Source organism: Dryobates pubescens, chromosome 9 (assembly GCF_014839835.1).
Source record: "Dryobates pubescens isolate bDryPub1 chromosome 9, bDryPub1.pri, whole genome shotgun sequence".
Classification (NCBI taxonomy): domain Eukaryota; kingdom Metazoa; phylum Chordata; class Aves; order Piciformes; family Picidae; genus Dryobates; species Dryobates pubescens.
Window position 1 is genome coordinate 29,605,394 of NC_071620.1, and position 18,804 is coordinate 29,624,197.

The following is an 18,804-nucleotide window of genomic DNA, read 5'->3' on the forward strand; positions in this document are numbered from 1 at the left end:
CACGGCAGAGAAAGCAACGATATCTCCGTATATCGTGACATCCGTGGGGGGAGTAAATGCCTCCCCCGCCCTCGACCGATTATCAAAACGAATTGTCTGAGAGGGAGATTTTGAAGTAATTTATTCTTCCTGTCCTCGCCTCTCTTTAGAGCGTTTAGCTGGCAGAAATCACTCGGACATGTCGCCCAAAGGTGACACTTAGAGAGAGGTCCCGACGCGGAAGGAGATCCTTGGAAGATCTTCCTTGCCGATCTAGGGCAAGGAAGGATATTAACAGATGAAAACACGGATATTTTAACCAAGCTGTTTGGATTGGGTCGTTACAGGGAGATCTGGAATCGTACATCGGCCTCCCAGCAGGAAAAAATAAAGAAGATAGAGAGGTAGATAGACAGATAGGTAAGTAGGTAGGTAGGTAGATAGATAGATTTTTATTATTGTTGTTTAAATTTTGCTTGCGATGGGAATAAACCTAACCGATGCCTCGGGAGAGGTAAACGTGCTCCATCGACGGGCAATTATTTCATTATTTTTTTTCTATTAAAACTGTGTAGTAAACACCGGGGGCTCGGCAGTGTTTTCCTTAGCTGATCCTCAGATACAATCGAGCCCTTTTCGGACACATTCCCATGTATGTAGCAGTGGTGATCTGGAGGAAGCTGTCGACGCCTGTTCAGTTAATTTAGGTTTTCTTTGTCTAATTACTGTGGAGCTTAGGGAAAAGGAGCCGGGCTCAGGGCAGTAAACTGACACTTGGGCTCTGTGTGTGGTATCCAGGCAGAGTTTGATGGAAAAAGCCTGCTTCCACTCAACTGCAGGTCACTGTCTGGGACCACCCCTCACCCTCCACCCCCTCCCTGCCCCTACCCACCAGCGAGCTCCCAGCACGAAGCTACGCTGGAAACAGACGGACACACAGACACACACACAGAGCGCTACAGGCACGCTGACACGGCATCCATCCCCACTCTCGCCTCCATCCCATCCCCTGCCTCTGATCCTGCATCCCTGTCTCTCGTCCTGCCGCTGTTCTCCCGGCTCCGGGTTGATCCTAGAGCCTCCTCCATCATCATCTGGAAGCAGGCCTGTGCCTCTGCGTGTCCCTTTCCTCTCTTGGCCAACACGGGTGACCACTCCCCACCAACGCTGCCCGAGCGGCAGAAGGATGAAGGGAGGGCGCATCCCTGGTCCTGGGACTCGACCCCTGTTGCCTCATAAAATTAGTTGTATTTAATAGTAGAGTGAGGCCATGGAAAGAGGTAGCAAGGAGGCGTGAGGAGCAGCAGGTACTGATGCCCTGGGCTTCCTCGGGTGAGTGAGCACTGCATCCAGCAGTATCCGTGCCCGTGTGCTTCCAAGAGCAGCAGAGGAGATTAGGGCTGGAAGCCGCTGCCATCTGCCCCCGGGGCCGTGCCGGGGAGTAACGGCAAACTGGTGCCTTAGGGGTGGGGAGGAGTCCCGGGGAAGCGGTAACCAATGTCGCTGAGGGACCAGCGGCGGGGAGCGAGCTGGGGATGGTGCTGCAGCGGCCCCTGTCCAAATGATGGGTGGGCAGAGGCCGGCTGGAAGGAGGCTGGTCTCTCTCTTCCTCCCCCTCACTCCCCTCTCCCTCTATCTTTGCTGATTTCTGGGCTGGATTCAGGGGGGTCTGAGGGGAAAGAAGCGGGGGAGCGTTGAAGAAAAAGCAAGATCGGAGAAACTGATAGAAGGTCGCGCTGTGCCTTTTACGTAAGAAAAAAAGTATATATGAAAGAGTAACAGTGCGGAAGAGATTGGAAGTGGGGGAAGGCTCTTGCGCTTCCTCCCCTTGCCGGATTAGGCAGCAGGATGGTCCCCAGGTGGGCGGCAGAGGAGGAAGCAGAGCGGCGCTGAGCGGGGAGGGCGGGAGCCGGGGCTGGGGCCGGTCCATCCCTTCCCAGTGCCTGGCTGCGGCGGAAAGCAGAGGAGCCATTGCGCAAGGGACCGCGGGGAGGGATGCGCAGGGCGCTGCCGCCCGCCCCGCCACGCTGAGAAGGTGCCCGGAGGACAGCAGCAGCTTCCACAGCCTCCCCCCCCACCCCATCTCCCAACCACCACCAGCTTTAACCCTGCAGGGCACCCCCCCCGCTCCGGTACCCACCACGCCCGGCTGTCCCCCTCCCCTTCCCCTTCCCTCACAGCCTCACCCCACCCTGCCCCATTCCCCTCCCTTCTCCAGATGACCACCGAGAGCGGCCAGCAGCGGCTGGAGCCCCCCGTCCCTCTCCGCTCCTGCAGCCCGGCTCCCGGAGCTCTCCAGATGAGCCGGCCGCCTTCCTCCGCCCTGGAGACCTCCACCTCCTCTTCCTCCACCTCCACCTCCTCCTCCTCTTCCTCGGCGGCGGCGGCATCCTCAAAGAGCAAGAAGGCCAGCTCGGGGCTGCGGCGGCCGGAGAAGCCCCCTTACTCCTACATCGCCCTCATCGTCATGGCCATCCAGAGCTCGCCTTCCAAGCGCCTGACCCTCAGCGAGATCTACCAGTTCCTGCAGGCCCGCTTCCCCTTCTTCCGTGGCTCCTACCAAGGCTGGAAGAACTCGGTGCGCCATAACCTCTCCCTCAACGAGTGCTTCATAAAGCTGCCCAAGGGCTTGGGCCGTCCGGGCAAGGGCCACTACTGGACCATCGACCCGGCCAGCGAGTTCATGTTCGAGGAAGGCTCCTTCCGACGGCGGCCCCGTGGCTTCAGGAGGAAATGCCAGGCACTGAAGCCCATGTACCGTATGATGAACGGGCTGGGCTTCGGAGCTTCCATCCTCCCGCAGGGCTTCGACTTCCAGGCCCCCCCCGCCTCCCTCGCCTGCCACTCTAATGGCTACAACCTCGACATGATGCCCAACGCCATGGCCAGCGGCTACGAGGGACTCAGCGGCGGCCACCATGTCCCCCACATGTCGCCCAACCCCGGCTCGACCTACATGGCCAGCTGCCCGGTGACTGCCAATGGGGACTACGGCCCCGACAGCAGCAGCAGCCCCGTGCCCTCCTCGCCTGCCATGGCTAGCGCTATCGAGTGCCACTCGCCCTACACGAGCCCTTCGGCTCACTGGACAGCCTCGGGGGCCTCTCCCTACATAAAGCAGCAGGGTCTTCCCGCCGCCAACGCTGCATCCTCGGGCATCCACTCCAGCGTGCCCTCCTACTCCCTGGAGCAGGGATATCTGCACCAGAGCCCCCGCGATGACCTCTCAGGTAGGAGCCCTGGGGCGGAGGGGAGAGTGGAGCCTCAGTGTTCTTCATCCGGCGGTAAAGGTTTGGTCTGGGGGCGCCCCGACCTCCACAGCGTAGGAAAAAGAGAGGCATTGTCTGCGAGAGGGAGGAAAACACGCGTGGGTTGGAGATGTTTGGTTTCGGGAAGGGGGGGGGGGGGGAATGTACGGCTGCGAGCATCCCTCCTTCTTGCTCAGCCCCAAAGAGAGCTTCAAGAAAACCCGTCTCTGTCCCGGCTTTATCCGGTCTTCATCTCGGCTCTGTCCCGGCTCCATCCCACCTCGCACATCCCCCCAACCCCGGTGCCGACGATATGTGCGGGGCGAACTCCGTCGCCCCGGGCTGTGGTTTCGCTTATAGCAGCGGCCCCAGTAAACCACGACCCGCGGGGAGTAATTTAAAAAACAAAACAAAAAACCAAACCAAAACAAAAACAACAACAACAAAAAAACCACAACGGCGTTAAAAAATATCCTCTAAGCACTGCGAGGGAAAAAAAAAACACAACCTAAACCAAAACCCCCAAAAACCCCACCACCACGAAATATACCAGCCCCCTAGCCGCTTATCTCGAAAAATACGGCAAGAGATTAAAGCGGATCCAGCGTAACTCTGCAAGCGGGGGCAAAGAGCTTTCTGGTCTCTGCCTGACGCCCCTCCACCCCCCCTCTCTACCCTGCCCGGTGGTTACAGACAATGTCTGCTCAGAAAATCCCAGCACAAAAATGGGTAAAAGATGTTGGGCTCTTACGGGGAAATTTTCCAAATAGCCCTTTTAAACGTGGGTCCCGGAGGTTAAGCAAACAAAGACAGTCTGGGCTGGACCACACCGAAGAGGATTTTAGCCTGACTTAACCCCTGTGAGAGCGGGGTCTTGTTCAATTTTATGGGCATTTCAACAAGTTACAAATACAGGCGACCCTCAGCCCTGAGTGTCCCCCCTCCCGCCCCCTCTTTGGGAGCCTGTCAATCACTCCCCCTTCCTTCTGCGAGCCCCTCAGCCTGCCCTGGCCTTCCCCAGGCAGGGCGAGCGGTGAGGGAAGCCGCTTTGCAATCACCCCAAAAGGGATATGGAGTATCAGAAGAGAGCAAGTGGCTGCAAGTTTTCCTCCCGTAAAGAAAAAAGCACTCCCAGCTCTCGATGATGCCCGGGGAGCAGGGTCGGAGTGTTTTTCGGTTCAGGAGGCTTCCCCGTACCCACATTTATTTGGAGCAAGAAGACGGCAGGCTGACAGGGGCACCCGCCGCTGAAATACGTACCTTTACCGTTAGGAAGTTCTTTGGGTTTATTTCTGTTGTTACTGGGATTGTTTGTTTGTTTCTTTATTTCTTTTATTTTCTTTTCTTTTTTCCTTTTTTTTTTTTTTTTAAACTCTGTTAGTTTCTCTCCTTGCGACCTCGCAGAGCCCACGCGTGGGGCGAGAATGGGGCTGACCAGAGAGTGGAGCTGGGCGGCGGTTGCCCCCCTCCTCCTGCCAGACCCCGAGCTGGGAAAGAGCACTCCTGGAAGATAGATGTTCATTTCAGAGCAGCCCGAGAACAACTCTTCAAAAACAAAAAGCGGAGGAAGAGAAAGAGAGGAAGGGTCCTTATTCCCCCGAAGCCTCCATTACGATTCCCGAGGCTGGGGCTGTTTAAATACGAATTGCTCTTGTTCAGATACGAACCGACACCCAGAGACCGATGGATGCTTTCTTCATGCCAAGGATGAGCTCCCTTTCCAGCAGCTCAGGTTTAATGCCTCCGCTTTGCAAACAGGCGTTTCTCCGCTGATTTTATGCAGTTTCAGGATCTGGGGCCCGGATTTTAGTGGAATCCATCCCCTCTTTACATAAATCAAATCTAAGACCTTTAATTATTTTTGTTCGGATCTTACCTTCATTCGTGTGCTACGTAAAACCTCCTCGGTGCACACGTAGGGTGAAAGAATATGGGGAAAACGGATCCCAGCTCCTTCATTAGAAATTATTCCAGCAATAATCTCTCTTTTTCTGTCCCAGAAAAGCAGCAGCAAGTTAATGTTGCTTTTCTCTTAGTCAAACGCAAATGAAATTAATTCCCAGTCGCTATTGTTCAGTCAATAATCCTCCACTCGTGACAGCTACAGGGCAGATTTAAATCCTTCGATTTGCATCAAACTCGGGAATAAGAGAGGAGGGGAAAAATTGGAAACAGGAGGCCGAGTTCTACTAAAAGGATTTTGAAGCTCGGGGACGTGTGTGGGGAGGGTGGGGGGTGGTGTGGATTTTTTTCGCACGCTGTTAAATCCTGTTAAATGATTGAATCAGGATTGTAATAAAATGCCCCGGTTTATGGTGAGCATACCAGCGGGGTTATTAGAGAGCCGAGGAAATCCAGCGAAATAATCACTTTTATAAAGAGAGAGCTCTGCGGGGTGAAGGAGGGGACAGTGTCGGGGGAGCAGGCTGTGCCGCCGCGGGAAATTGGGGAAGAATCCTTTTTTTCCCCTTTATTTTTATCATTTATTTATTTATTTTTAGTTACATTCTCCTGGTCTTTCTTTTGCTGCTTTTCTTCCTCCCTCCACACATTCCACCCTCTATTTTTTCCTTCATTTTACCCCCCCCTTTATTTTTTTTTTTTTTGCATCCCCCCGGTGTTTATTTTTCTTTTATTACTTTTATTTATTTTTTTCCTTTACAATTTTCCTTTTTTTTTCCCTTTTTCTTTTTCCTGTTTCCCCTTCCCGGTCCTCGGTCAGCTTTGACATGATCCTGCTAGTCCAGTTTGACATCCCCACACCAGCCCAAATCCCTCTGCAGCTCTACCCAACGACCCCTGCTCAGGCAATTCTCTCCCAGACCGATCCAGTCGAAATCCTGACAGAATAAAAGATCCCAGCATTGATCTCTTATGGAGAGGGCTGGGGCAGAGCAATCTCCCGGCTGTGGAAAATGAGGGGAATTACGATGTGGGAAACGAAAACGAGAATTCATACCGTCATTTTAATGTCGCTGCCACGGTGTTCTTTGCTTGTTGGTGATGATGGACCATAGGATGTGCTCAGTCTGTGTCTTAGAACGCAAGTAGGCTCAAATGGACATGCAAATGCACGTGTACAATACCCACACACAAACTGTTCGTGGGTGGAACTCAACCTACAGCCATGCAAGTTAAAAGCAAAATCCACTCAGGAGCGGGATGGGGAGGGGGAAGAGGGAGGAAAGATAGGAATCGGGTTCAAAGGGCCATCCATAAAAACACACAAGTGTCATCGTCCCGTCGTAGACACAAACCCCTTCCTCTAGCCCACAGGGAGGGCTGCCCGAGCCCTACGCGATAATAAATTCTCAGGGAGAGGGGAAGGAAGAGAGGCAAGCGGTCATCCCTGCCTGTGTGCCCACACGGCAGGGATGCCCAGAGATGTCGTCTCACCCAAGATGCAGCCACGCGTGTGTCGGTGGCCAAAAACCGCCGGCGGCCTGCCCCTCCTCAGGGGTGCGTAGCTCATAACCCTCCCACCAAACGGACACGGGGGCTTGTAATAGCACGAGTGGCACCCCCGAGCCCACCCGCGGGAGATGCCCGAGCCCACTTCGGGGGATTCATGTCCCCTCCTCAAAAACAACGGGATCTGGGATGATGGGACCCAGGATGATGGGACCCCAGGGTAGGTTTTGCAGGGGAGCCCAGCCAGGTTTCAACCCCAGGAAGCCCTCGTTCCATTGTTAGGAAACCCAGACAGCATCTCCCCAACCTTTCAGGGGGGACCCGAATCCGGTGGGAGGGAACAGAGCAGCATGCCAGCCCTGTTGTAGGCAGCCTCCACTTTCCACGGGTGAGGGAGAAAGGGCTGCTCCCCCCCGTCCCCGAACAGAGCTACCCGGCTTCTGAGCAGCTCTTGTCTGCTTCTCTTGCAGTGGGATTGCCTCGCTACCAGCATCACCCATCCCCGGTGTGTGACAGGAAAGATTTTGTCCTCAATTTTAACGGCATTTCCTCGTTTCACCCGTCCGCTGGTGGATCTTACTACCACCATCACCACCACCAAAGCGTCTGTCAGGACATCAAGCCCTGCGTGATGTGAAGGCAAGCGTTCCAGCAGAGACACTCAGATGGCATCGAGCAGAGCCGAGCTATAGACGGACTCACGCAGGTTAAATAGGATGTGCACTCTGGTAGCGTTGGTAGTACACCAGTCACTTAGCAAAGTCACCCGAGGAAGCCGAGTTTGCGATCCTTTTCCACCCCCTGAAGGACACCAAGGAGCTGATAGAACGCTCCAAAGCTCCTGCTGAGAGCAATACGCCTTATGTGATGTGTTGGGTTAGGTGGAATCTCAGTGTCCTCACGCCAAATCTGACCACCTTAATCGCAAATCACCTTTCTGTCATCTAAAGAAACGAGCTTTAGGAAAGGGGACGATTCGAGGTAATTTTATACGAGAAAACGTCTTTAAATAGGAAACATCTCCCACCTCAGCATCTGCGAGGACCCTTCTTTCGCTGCTGCCTCGGCGGGAATTTTGTTTTCTTTCCCCAAGGACGCTGTGTGTGGACCTCAACACCGGCCGATCGATCTTATTAAACCAGTATTGTTTAGCCCTGTCCTGTAAAGACTCCATGGAAAACTCCAGGGTTTTTCCCCAGTGATGCCACAATTCAGCTTCTGGGGGGGGAGGGGGTGGGAAGGGAAGGGGTGGGGGAGTGTTTTTACCAAAATCGTTTTTCTACCACAGTATTTTTAAAGGAGTTATTTTAAATAAACCTCGTGTATACTCACACACTATTGCTTTACAAGGAGAATATATTTGCACTTATGTATACTTTTAACGGTTTGCCAAAATATTTTGATGTACAAATTATTTTTTTTTCCAATAAAATGTACATAAACAACGATGCACTGGACGGGAGCTTCTTTTCCTTAGGCTCCTTCTGAGAAAACTCTTCCACCTCGGCATCCCAGATCGTCAGAGGTGCAACTTCAAACCCTCCAGCCGCTGGAGTGGCTGACCCAAGGGGGTCAGCACCATGGCCGCTCCTGCTGCTTCCCATCACTGCTGGATAGGCTTGAAGTAACGCGAGCAGCATAGTCCTCGTTGTCCCCGTGTCCCAGTATCCCCAAGTCCCTGTATCCCCATCACCCAGCCCCACCGCGTCCCTCTGTGCCCAGACGGGGCTGGGGGGAAAGGGGGTGGGGGGGAGGGGTTCTTGTGCAAGGAGGGGTTCGTGTGTCGTGTCACCCCTACCCCACCCCTTGAAAGGCATATTGTGAATAAACAGAGAGAGGGATCCCAGATAGAACCGCGGCTTGGTAAGGGCTGAGGGGAGGTAGAGAGGACGGCACTGACGGTGAACGGGGAGGGAGGGGAGGAGAAAGAAATGAAAAAGAAAAAGAAAAAAAAGAAAAGAAAAGAAAAGAAAAGCACAACAACTACAGAAATAAAAGGAAAGGAAATTGTAAAAGAGCCCCCAAACTCTCGCAGGCAACACATCCCCGTCCCCACGATGCCACCATGCCCTGCGGAGGATGCGCGGTCACGGATCGGAGTTGGACGTCGGGGTCAGCTCCCCGCCGCCCCTCGCGCAGCCTATCCCGTCCCATCCCAGGGAGCGGGCAGAAGCACCCCTGTACCCCGGGGAGCCGGGGTAACTCCCCACGCCTGCCAATTCCGGCCCCGTGTTCCAGAGTTGAAACCCGACAGAGATTCAACAAACCCGTGTGTGCATGTGTATATGTAAATGCTTGCATGCACACAGACACATCACATTGTATATATAAAGACATGTATACACGCACACACACACATCAAATTAAATGCATGCACTCATACATGCACATAGGCACTTCAAAAATTTATATACAGCTGCATGTATGCACATGGACATACAAAATTGTATCTATAAATACGTACATCCACCTCAAATGATATCTATGTAATTATATATCGAGATAAAATCCTTCATCTTTTCCAGCACGTATTTCTCCCCAAACATGCCCTTTACTTCCCTGAGCTTCTCAGGGCCTGTGATAAATTATATAGTCAGCCCCGGAGTTTGCTCCGACCACAGTGCTGTGTTTACATTCCTTCCGAGGCAAGCCTGCATGGTCGTAATTTATATCCTAAACACTCCAACGTAACTTGTTTACACAGGAATGACAGGACCTCAAGGAGGAAAAACCTACCCGTGGCCTCCGCCTCCTCCGAGCGGGGCTCCGGTGCCCTCCAGCGGTCCCAGAACCAGTGCACCACAATTCTTTTCCCCTGCCTTCTGAATTCCATTATATACCAGAAAATGAGAGCAGTGCTCACACTGGATGCTCTCCTAAGACAGGGGAAGGATTTGCTCCAGCATGCTTCAGCTTGGGACTTCTGTGTTTCCCCATAATGATTTCAGGATATTCTTATTTAAGAGACTAAGAGTCCTTTCTTCCCCACCCCCCTCTTTTCTCTTTTTCATTTCTCCTTAAAAGTCTCCAAACAAATGAGGTTTTGGAAGCAGAGCTCTTCAGACATCCCTGTCTTTCTGGGTACTGTCAAGCACAATGAACCCAGCTTTTTTCTTCTGAATTTAAGGGTGAGCAATAAATGATAGAGAAAAGGGGTGAAAGGAGGGGGTTAGGGTGGGGGTGTGGAGAGGGAAATGCAGCCAGATTTTAACATTAATTCGACCTGATTTTGTTTTGATGTTTCATTTTCCTACAGTACCTACCACCCCTGGAATTCAGCTCTTGTTTAGTCTAAAGGCCTCCAAGGGCCACAGAGCCAGTGAGAGTCCAGACCAAGAGCTCTGCCACCATGAAGACAAGGTGTTTTAGATGTTAAATACTCTTTGGATCTTTTTACATCCTTTAGCAGTCATTGGACATGCTTACTGTTTTGGAAAAAGAAATTATTTGTCAGACATGCAGCACACTGAGACTCCTAATCATGGCAGCAGGGATGCAGAACTCATTGCCAAGAGTCCCGAAGACCTACAGCATCAGGGAAAGGTGAAATTCTTGGTGTTAAAACCAGGGATTTGGATGTGGGCATTTAGTCTGAGAATTATGAAAGAGCCCAGAAGGGCATATCCAAATTGGAGTATGTGTTTGCTGGTTACCCTGTAGGGAAAGCTGTAGTTACTACGCTGAAATTAGTAACTCTACCAAATCTGGTGTTTAACCATGCCTCTCAGAACCACATCTTGGCATATTTTAAATGCCTCTAGGGATGGGGATTTTACCACTTCCTTGAGTGAGCCTGTTCCAGCATCTGAGAATTCTCTCAGTGAAGAACTTTCTTCTAAACACCCAACCTAAATTTCCTCTGGTGTAACTTGAGGCCAATTCCTCTCATCTTACCACTTATTAGTAGAAAGAAAAGACCTACACCAACCCACCAGCAAGCTCCTTTCAGGGGCTTATAGAGAGAGACAAGGTCTCCCTTCAGCCTCCTTTACTCCAGTTCTCTCAGTCACTCCTCATAAGACCTCTTCTCCAGACCCTTCACTAGCTTCATTGCTCTTCTCTGGACCTGCTCCAGCACCATATGTCCATGACTGCTCTGTCCTCTCTATGTGGGTCATGCAATGCCCAAACAATGTTTGTTTGTTTGTTTTTTCCTGTTGCCTTTAGTAGTGCTATAGTGCAAGGAGCACCCAAGGCCAGCCACACTGAGTCTGAAAACATGGTCATCACCCACTTTCATCCTTGGGCTTCAGCCCATACCATTTCTCTGTTCTCAGAGGTGAGGACAATGGAGGATGGGAGCAGTTAGATTCTAGGTACAATTCTGGTCTGTCCCCATGAAGAGTGTGTGTACCCAAAATCCACTTTAGTTTTTCCCAACCACATCAGTTGGTCTACCTCAACAGTAACCCAGACCTTGCCTTGCTGATATCTTTAACTGGCCATAAATACAAGCAAGCTACAACTAAATCACAACTAGCTGATCATCTAGCCTAATGATGCAGCTCACATTTGGTGAGGCAAACTGGCTGAGCCAAGACTAATCCAAACATTTCCATTATTAGAGCACCCAAGCTGGAGTTTCCAGAGGAAGAGAGTGAAATCAGGCTGGAGCTCCTCAAACAGTTTGTCTGTGATCTGCTGCAATCACATATGTGTGTGTACATATATATTTTTCCCCTCCCCCCCATTCTCTGGTTTCATCACAGTCTCATTGCCTCAGTGGAGGGATTTTTCTTGTGAGGGTGTTTATGTTACAGGGAAGAGAAACCCACCCAACCACTCCAAAGCTGGGATCCTTGGGACAACCAATTTAACATTGGTGAAATTAGCCAAATGAGGAGATATGCTGCACGGGATGTTGGGTTTCTAGCTGGTAGGTGACCAAAGCATTCTTTCAACCAGGCAGTTTATTAATCCCATTAAATCCTCTTCCCCATTATTCCACACACACCTCAGGTTAATATCTGGCTGCTTTTTGGCTCAGCTGGGAGAGTACTTTTAGCCCACACACTACTTGCACTTCAATGTGAGCGCTTTTGGTTTGCCTGTTTCAGGGTCAGAGAGAAGTAACTAAAACTCAACCAACCAACCAGACAACCAAAAAACCAAACAAACAAAAAGAAAAGAAATTTTTTTACTCAGTAACAATAAGGCTGATTTTACTGAACTGGAAAGACTTGCTCATAGGACACGTGTGAGGTAATATTTGAATAAGCTTCTCAATGACATGCCAGGTATGGGATTCTCCTGGTTTAGCTGGGATGGAATCCTACAGCCAGCCATGGCCTTCAGGCTGTTAGCAGTTTGGAATCAGCCAGGATAGTGACCCAAGCTGCATCCCAATCAAGAAACACCACTCTCAGTGTGAAGGGGAAAGTTTGCTGAGGATGGAGGGTCTCCTACTTGGGCTTTTCTTCCTTGGTCTCCTCCTGACCCTGTTCCCCTTCCTTCTCCTGCTCACAGTGATGCTTTCTCTTTTATCATGACCACTCTATGTTCACTGGGGTGAGTATAAATTTATATACTTTATATTTGCATTGATGTTATTTTGGCTGTTTCATTAAATCCATTTTCATTTCCTGCACCTGGGTTGTGGCAATCTCAAGCACAAAAGCAGGCTAGGTAGAGAATGGATAGAGAGCAGTTCTGAGAAGAAGAACTTGGGGGTGGTTGGGGGATGAGAAGCTCAATATGAGCCAGCAATGTGCGCTCACAGCCCAGAAGCCAGCTGTCTCTTGCATTCCTAGCAGCATAGGCAGCAGGTGGATGGAGGGGATTCTGTTCCCCTGTTCCACTCTGCTGAGACCCCACCTGCAGCAATGGGTCCAGCTTTGGAGGCCCCAACACAAGAAAATCATAGACCTGTATGAGTGGGTCCAGAGGAGGACCACGAAGATGATCCAAGGGCTGGAGCAGCTCTCCTATGAAGACAGGCTGAGAGAGTTGGGGTTATTCAGACTGAAGAAGAGAAGGGTCTAGGGATACTTTAAAGCAGCCTTCCAGTATTCAAAGGGGGTCTGCAGGACAGCTGGATAGGGACTTTTTACAAGGGCATGTCGTAACAGGACGAGGGGCAACAGCTTCAAACTGGAAGACGCTTAGTTTAGATTAGACATTAGGAAGAAATTCTTTCCCATGGAGGTTGAGATGCACTGGAACAGGTTGCCCTGAGTTGTGAAAGCTCCAGGCCTGGAACTGTTCTAAGCCAGGTTGGATGGGGCCTCGATCAACCTGTTGTAGTAGGAGGTGTCCCTGCCCATGGCATTGTGTTGGAGCTAGATGATCTTTAAGGTCTCTTCCAACCCAAATCATTCTATGATTTTACAATTTCACCCCACAGGTGAATCTCCTTTTCTTGATTCCCTTTTCTGCTGGGGAGGGGTCACTGGTGACAGAAAATCGGTTCTAGTTTAGCTTTGGATATGGGCTAAGCATAGACACTCATTTAGGTCCTGAGGGAGAAAGGTGATGTTCCTATTATGATTTAAACATACCTGAGTGTGTGAGCACTCCCATTAAAACCAGTGGGGGTCTGCAGAAGCTGAGGGTTAAAAGCACTTCACTGCAGAAGGGTAGTGTGACTAGAAATAAATAAGGCAGGCTCCTCCTCTGTGCTGCAACTGATCCCTGTGTAAGGACCAGAGTAGAATATACCTGACTCATATACAGGATGGAAATTAATTCAAAACATACTCCAGCTCTGCACAGAGATGGATTTTACAGAACCTGCTGGCATTAATCTGCATGAAATACTGCTTCAGCTAATAAGAACACCCGGGCTTTATTTATATATTGAGCCATTTGATAGATACAAATGAAGAAAGAGGTAAATAGAAGCCAACATATTTTTGACTAAAAGCCCAGAGGTTCTCTCAGAGTTCAGTGATCTTTGTGTCTAGATTATAAAGAATTCAGAGCAGCTTCATGTGACTTGCCAACTACTGAATAGAGCTGCAAAGCATCTGTAATATTAAACAACTTCAAGACTCCTTTTTTATGCTTGTTTTCATCCAGCAGTGATTTATAGAAGCCTGTTGGCTTCTCCATTGGTCATTCTTATAAAGAAATGTGCTGGGAGGAGGTTTGAACATTTGTTGGGACTCCACTACCAAACTGCAGCTGGAATTAGAGGTATTTTAACAGTGGCTTTGGATTTATTTCTGAGATTATGGGGAAACGTTAACTACATTGTCAGTTATTTCAACCATGGCAAAGCATCACCAGGTAGTTTGAGGTTTTGGGGGTGATTCAAAGAGACTGGGCTGCTTTGAAGGAACTGATAAAGAACACAGAGTCCTTGGACTCGATCCCCCACTGCTAACATTTTCCCTGCAGTGGGGTTGCAACCCATTAATTCCCACTGTCCAAATATAGGGAGCATTAGTTTAAATTAGAAGTTTTATAACTGGTTTAGCTGAGCTACCGAAATCCTTTATGTACACAATCTTATCTCATTTTCAGGGATCCTCTTTGGGTTGGTTTATACCTGTCCTGATGAACACACACCAAATGCATTTTACTTGATGAAAAATCGCTGGGTTTTCGTTTTGCATCGGTTCAAACTGGTTTAAAGTTACTCTCTGGGGCTGGGTCTCATGCACGGCAGTTTTCCGATACGATGAAAGGTGTGATTAAGTTCAAGCTGCATCACTGATGTTTATGGACACTCCATCACTGTAATCCCTCGTTTATACACGTACAGCTGTAAGCTATGCCAGTACAACCAGCTTTAAAGTGGAATCAGCTCCCCAAAGCTGACTGAAAATAAACAGGGCAATGTCTCGGACCAGACAATCCTCGCGTTAAAAAGCTAGCTGCAGCTTTTCCCTCTGAGATGGCTGAGTGTTAGAACCTGGACCTAAAGCATGATCAGACTGGAAGGTCCTGGACAATTCTGCTTGTGGAATAAAGGCTTTAAAATCAGGACCTGGACTTTCTCGCACTGATGTGTGGTTTTTTCCATCTTGAGGCTTCCCCCATGACCACTGGTGGCTTGCAGATCATTTGCTGATGGCTTGGAAACAGCTGGTTGCAGGACAGGGGCTTCTCATCTTTGGTGGTGGAAAGACAATCAACATTTGGAAGGAGGAAGATGCAGTGAAGAGTCATCAGCATGAGTCATTCCTTTTTAAAAAGAAAGAATATAATGCTTCCAGTATTAAACCTGCTAAACACAGTGATGTCTCCAGCCTCTACCATGTCTCCTATGGCACATGGCCTTTCACTGCTGGTAGTGCTAGATGGTTGCTTGGCTGTTAATGGAGGGAAAGCAGAGCTGTTCACTAGAGAGGACAAGGAGCACCAAAAAAGCACTGAAAGAAGAGTACTTTTGTCCCAGGTGACATAGAGCTGTGATAAGGAGAGTTCAGATACTGAGGAGCAACATGAATGACTTCAGGTTGAGGTAATGATTGACAAAGGAAATCCAAGAACAGGGATAATTTCTGCAGCCATCACGGAATGCTCCACTATGTTACTATGAAAAGCAGAATAGGGTCCCTTAGAAACAGACATCAAGTTCTGCTTCACATATCATGCTTTCAGAAGTGAGTAGTGACTCTCACTGCAGCACATCCCTCTTCCCTCCTGAGGCAGAAGCAGAGCTGTGCTGCAGTGATTCAGAAGCTCCCATGCTGAGTTGGAAACTGGGACACTGGAATACATTAATATATTGGTTTTGCTCAGTGCAAGACAGAAAGGAGAAGAGGTGAGGAAAAAAGCAATAGCTCAAGAGAAGTGACCTCCAGCAAACAAACAGAGGCTTGTCCCAGGACCGCAGAGGAGCAGGGGGTAGGAGGAATCTGGCTTGGCTCCCTTTTGGAAGTGTCCAAAGTAGTTTGAACAAGCACAACCGGGACGTAGGACTCTGCCAAGTTACTCAGCAGGCTCAGAGGCTCTGTCAAGAGAGCAGCAGGAGCTGTTTAGGGAAACCTATCTGAGACACAGGCATGTGTGAAGCATCCCAGCCTTACTCAGGCTCCCAGGAGTATGGAGAGATGTGCAGAGCTGGGAGCTTTTCAAAAGCATTATGTCTTCCATGAAAAGTAACCAGCAGATTGGGTTTCAGAAAATTGATTTATCTCTGGACTTCACAGTTGCAGGTTCCTCTGAGGATGGCCAGTGCCCAAGCTTGGGCACAGCAGTGGTCACTGTTGTCACTGCAGACTCCAGCCAGCAAAGCTTGGTCTTCCACACAAGGAAGGAAAAGGACCTCAGCTCTGTGCCTGCCCTTAACAAGACCACGATGAGGACAAAGGTGGAGCTCATCTGGAGCAGATGATGCTTGGTGTCAGAATACAATGCAACAGTGGTGAATAGCCAGGAAGGTGGTGACAACAGCAAGAGCCTAATCTGGCCCCCAGAGTGGTGTTTCCCTAGTATGCTTCAGCCTTAGACCCCTGATACTTTTGGCTTTCTTTTGCTGTCTCTCTCCTTTTGTGTCACCTTTCCATGCCTCTTGACTACCCCCAGAAGATTTTTCCCTCTGCCAAGTGATTTTTTTCTCAGTCCTGGAATACAAGCCTTACTCCCCTACTACTTCAGACAATGGCCTTTGTTACCAGAACCACAAGACTAAGGAATGGCCGTGGATGATTCATACATTGTTGTTTCTGTTCTAACATTCTAACAGCAGATACACAGATCTCTGCAAGCCCTTGACATTTCCTCTATGTTTTTCCACTGATTTCTTCCTTATTGTTACAGATTAATTCCCCTGCACTGCAGCCCTGCTGTAGGACCAGGGTTTGAAGATATCCCTCAGTAAAAGAAAGGATATACACATGTGCTTGTTTCCCAAATCCAGAGAGACTTGGATTCCTCAAACTTTTTTCCCTTTCTTTTTTTTGCCTTTTCACTTCAGTCTGCTGATCCTCTTCTCCTAAGTTCTCACTCCCTAAAGGAAATACCAGGAACTCTCTAACACAGTTTCTAAGGGAAGGGGTCAAATGAGAAGATGGCTGGAATAGATGAAGGCAGACTCAGCAGATCTGACCCACAGGAGGCACAAGAAAGAGCAAAAGAAGGACAAACCTGGTATTTAGCCCAGCAGAGATGGGAAAGTTTTTCTACCATCCAGTAGTGTATTTAATTAGCTGCTTCTTGGCCTCTTCCTGCAGTCTCAGAGGGAAATATGAGCAAAAGGCCATGTTCTTATGGGGCAGAAAAGTATTTGCAGTAAGCAGATGACATTTATCACTTCCAGAAGTGCCCTGTCTTCCCTGTCAGCCACCACTACCCATCACTTTGGGGCTGGCTGTCTCTCCAGGGATAATGGCTCTAAGAGCAGTACAGAAGGGCATAAGTCATCTGAACTTCCACCTGCCTATAGTTGGATCTAAGTACCTTCAGTGTCCTCAGGCAGGAACCACACTCCAAGGGTGAAAAACAGAAAACAGATGTTCACATGAAGCAGACCATCCCATCCAGGGGCATCTCAGGACATATTAATCAGGAGCAGGCACCACAGCAATTCATGTCTCTTCTTCTATATGGAAAAGCCTTTGATGGTTGGCTAGTAATGGCTGAAAACAAGGCAAATCCCTAGTCCAGATAGGCTTTAGACATGCCAGAAAGATCCGTGTGCTGGTGAAGACACTGTTCAGCTTGTTCATTTCCTGTACAGTGCCTGAAACAGCCAGAGCCTTTCCTCACTGTTCAGTCCTCTGAATGCAGAGTAAAACAAAAACAGAAGAAGAAACATGAAGCTAACAGAAGCCCCAAACTCAGCACTTCAGGCAGGTCTTAAGCACAGAGAGACCTGAGAGAGACCCCCCAGAGCTGGGAAAGCCAGCTTACAGCAGATGTTCTGCACAGCCTGCTCTATGGAGATGGTGATGAATTCCTCTCCTACCTGCACAGCTGCCATTCAAAAAGTCAGTTCCTTCCACCAGAGAAAGGACCTGACACATCTTGTTCACACCCTTACAGACACTGGCACTGGTTAGAAGCCTAGAAAAAAACCCACCTGCCCCATGCTCATCTATGACAGGTGAACTCAGGTCATTGAGGAAATGTAAGAGGGTCCTCATCAGTCTAGCCTCAAAGCCTGTGTTGTCCAGGATCCTGTGTTTGAGAGGAACAGAAAGTTTGTGGGCTTAACACAGCTCTAAGTAGTCTAGTGTCTCCTGCTTGCTTGCGGTGGGATCTGTCACTGTACCTTCCCTTGATGTTAGTCTCTGTCCAAAGCAAAACAAAGGAGGATGGCAGAAGGAAACATGCAGGGAATGAAATGAGGATGGTGATAAGATGACCCTAGATAGGTAAGCAAAGCCCAGGGGACCAGGAAGCAGATGACCCTGCTAACACCACCCTGTTTGTTGAGCAAACTGGTGTGTCACCAGCACTATCTGGATCTGAAAGTGACAAATGCTTCTGACACTATTTCTGACAGAGTGAGCCATGTCCTCCCTCTCCCAGTTAAAGCACTGAGGTGCCAACACCATGTGGAACTAGCCCAAAATTTCAAAGAATCACAGAATTATCAGGATTGGAAGGGACCTCAAGGATCACCTAGCTCCAACCCCCACTGCCACAGGCAGGGACACCCTCCACTAGATCAGGTTGCCCAGAGCCACATCCAGTCTGGCCTTAAAAACATGTAGGGATGGAGCTTCCACCACCTCCCTGGGCAACCTGTTCCAGTGCCTCGCCACCCTTATGGTGAGGAATTGGCTGTGATGTCTGGTTATATAGAGATTGCAGGATGGTGTCCAGTTCTGGGCCCCTCAGTTTAAGAAGGACATTGAGACACTTGAACGTGTCCAGAGAAGGGCAAGGAGGCTGGGGAGAGGCCTCAAGCACAAGTCCTACAAGGAGAGGCTGAAGGAGCTGGGGTTTTTTAGCCTGAAGAAGAGGAGGCTCAGGGGAGCCCTTATTGCTCTCTGTAACTACCTGAAGGGAGGTTGTAGACAGGCAGAGGTTGGTCTCTTCTCCCAAGCAACCAGCACCAGAACAAGAGGACACAGTCTCAAGCTGTGCCAGGGGAAGTTTAGGCTTGAGGTGAGGAGAAAGTTCTTCACAGAGAGTTGTTCACCATTGGAATGGGTTGCCCAGGGAGGTGGAGTGACCATCCCTGGAGGTGTTCAAGAGGGGGTTGGACGTGGCACTTGGTGCCATGGTTTAGCCATGAGGTCTGTGGTGACGGCTTGGACTTGATGATCTT

At 49.7% G+C, this 18,804-nt stretch overlaps 1 protein-coding gene across 1 annotated transcript; it reads left to right on the forward strand.

Moving 5' to 3' along the window:
- Positions 1 to 1,974: 1,974 nt before the first annotated feature.
- On the forward strand, positions 1,975 to 7,848 carry FOXF2 (forkhead box F2). The gene is given in 3 exon segments (XM_054164201.1): positions 1,975 to 1,991; positions 1,993 to 3,209; positions 7,109 to 7,848. Coding segments are annotated over 3 exon segments (1,401 nt in total). The 3' UTR covers positions 7,276 to 7,848.
- The last annotated feature ends 10,956 nt before the right edge of the window (positions 7,849 to 18,804 follow it).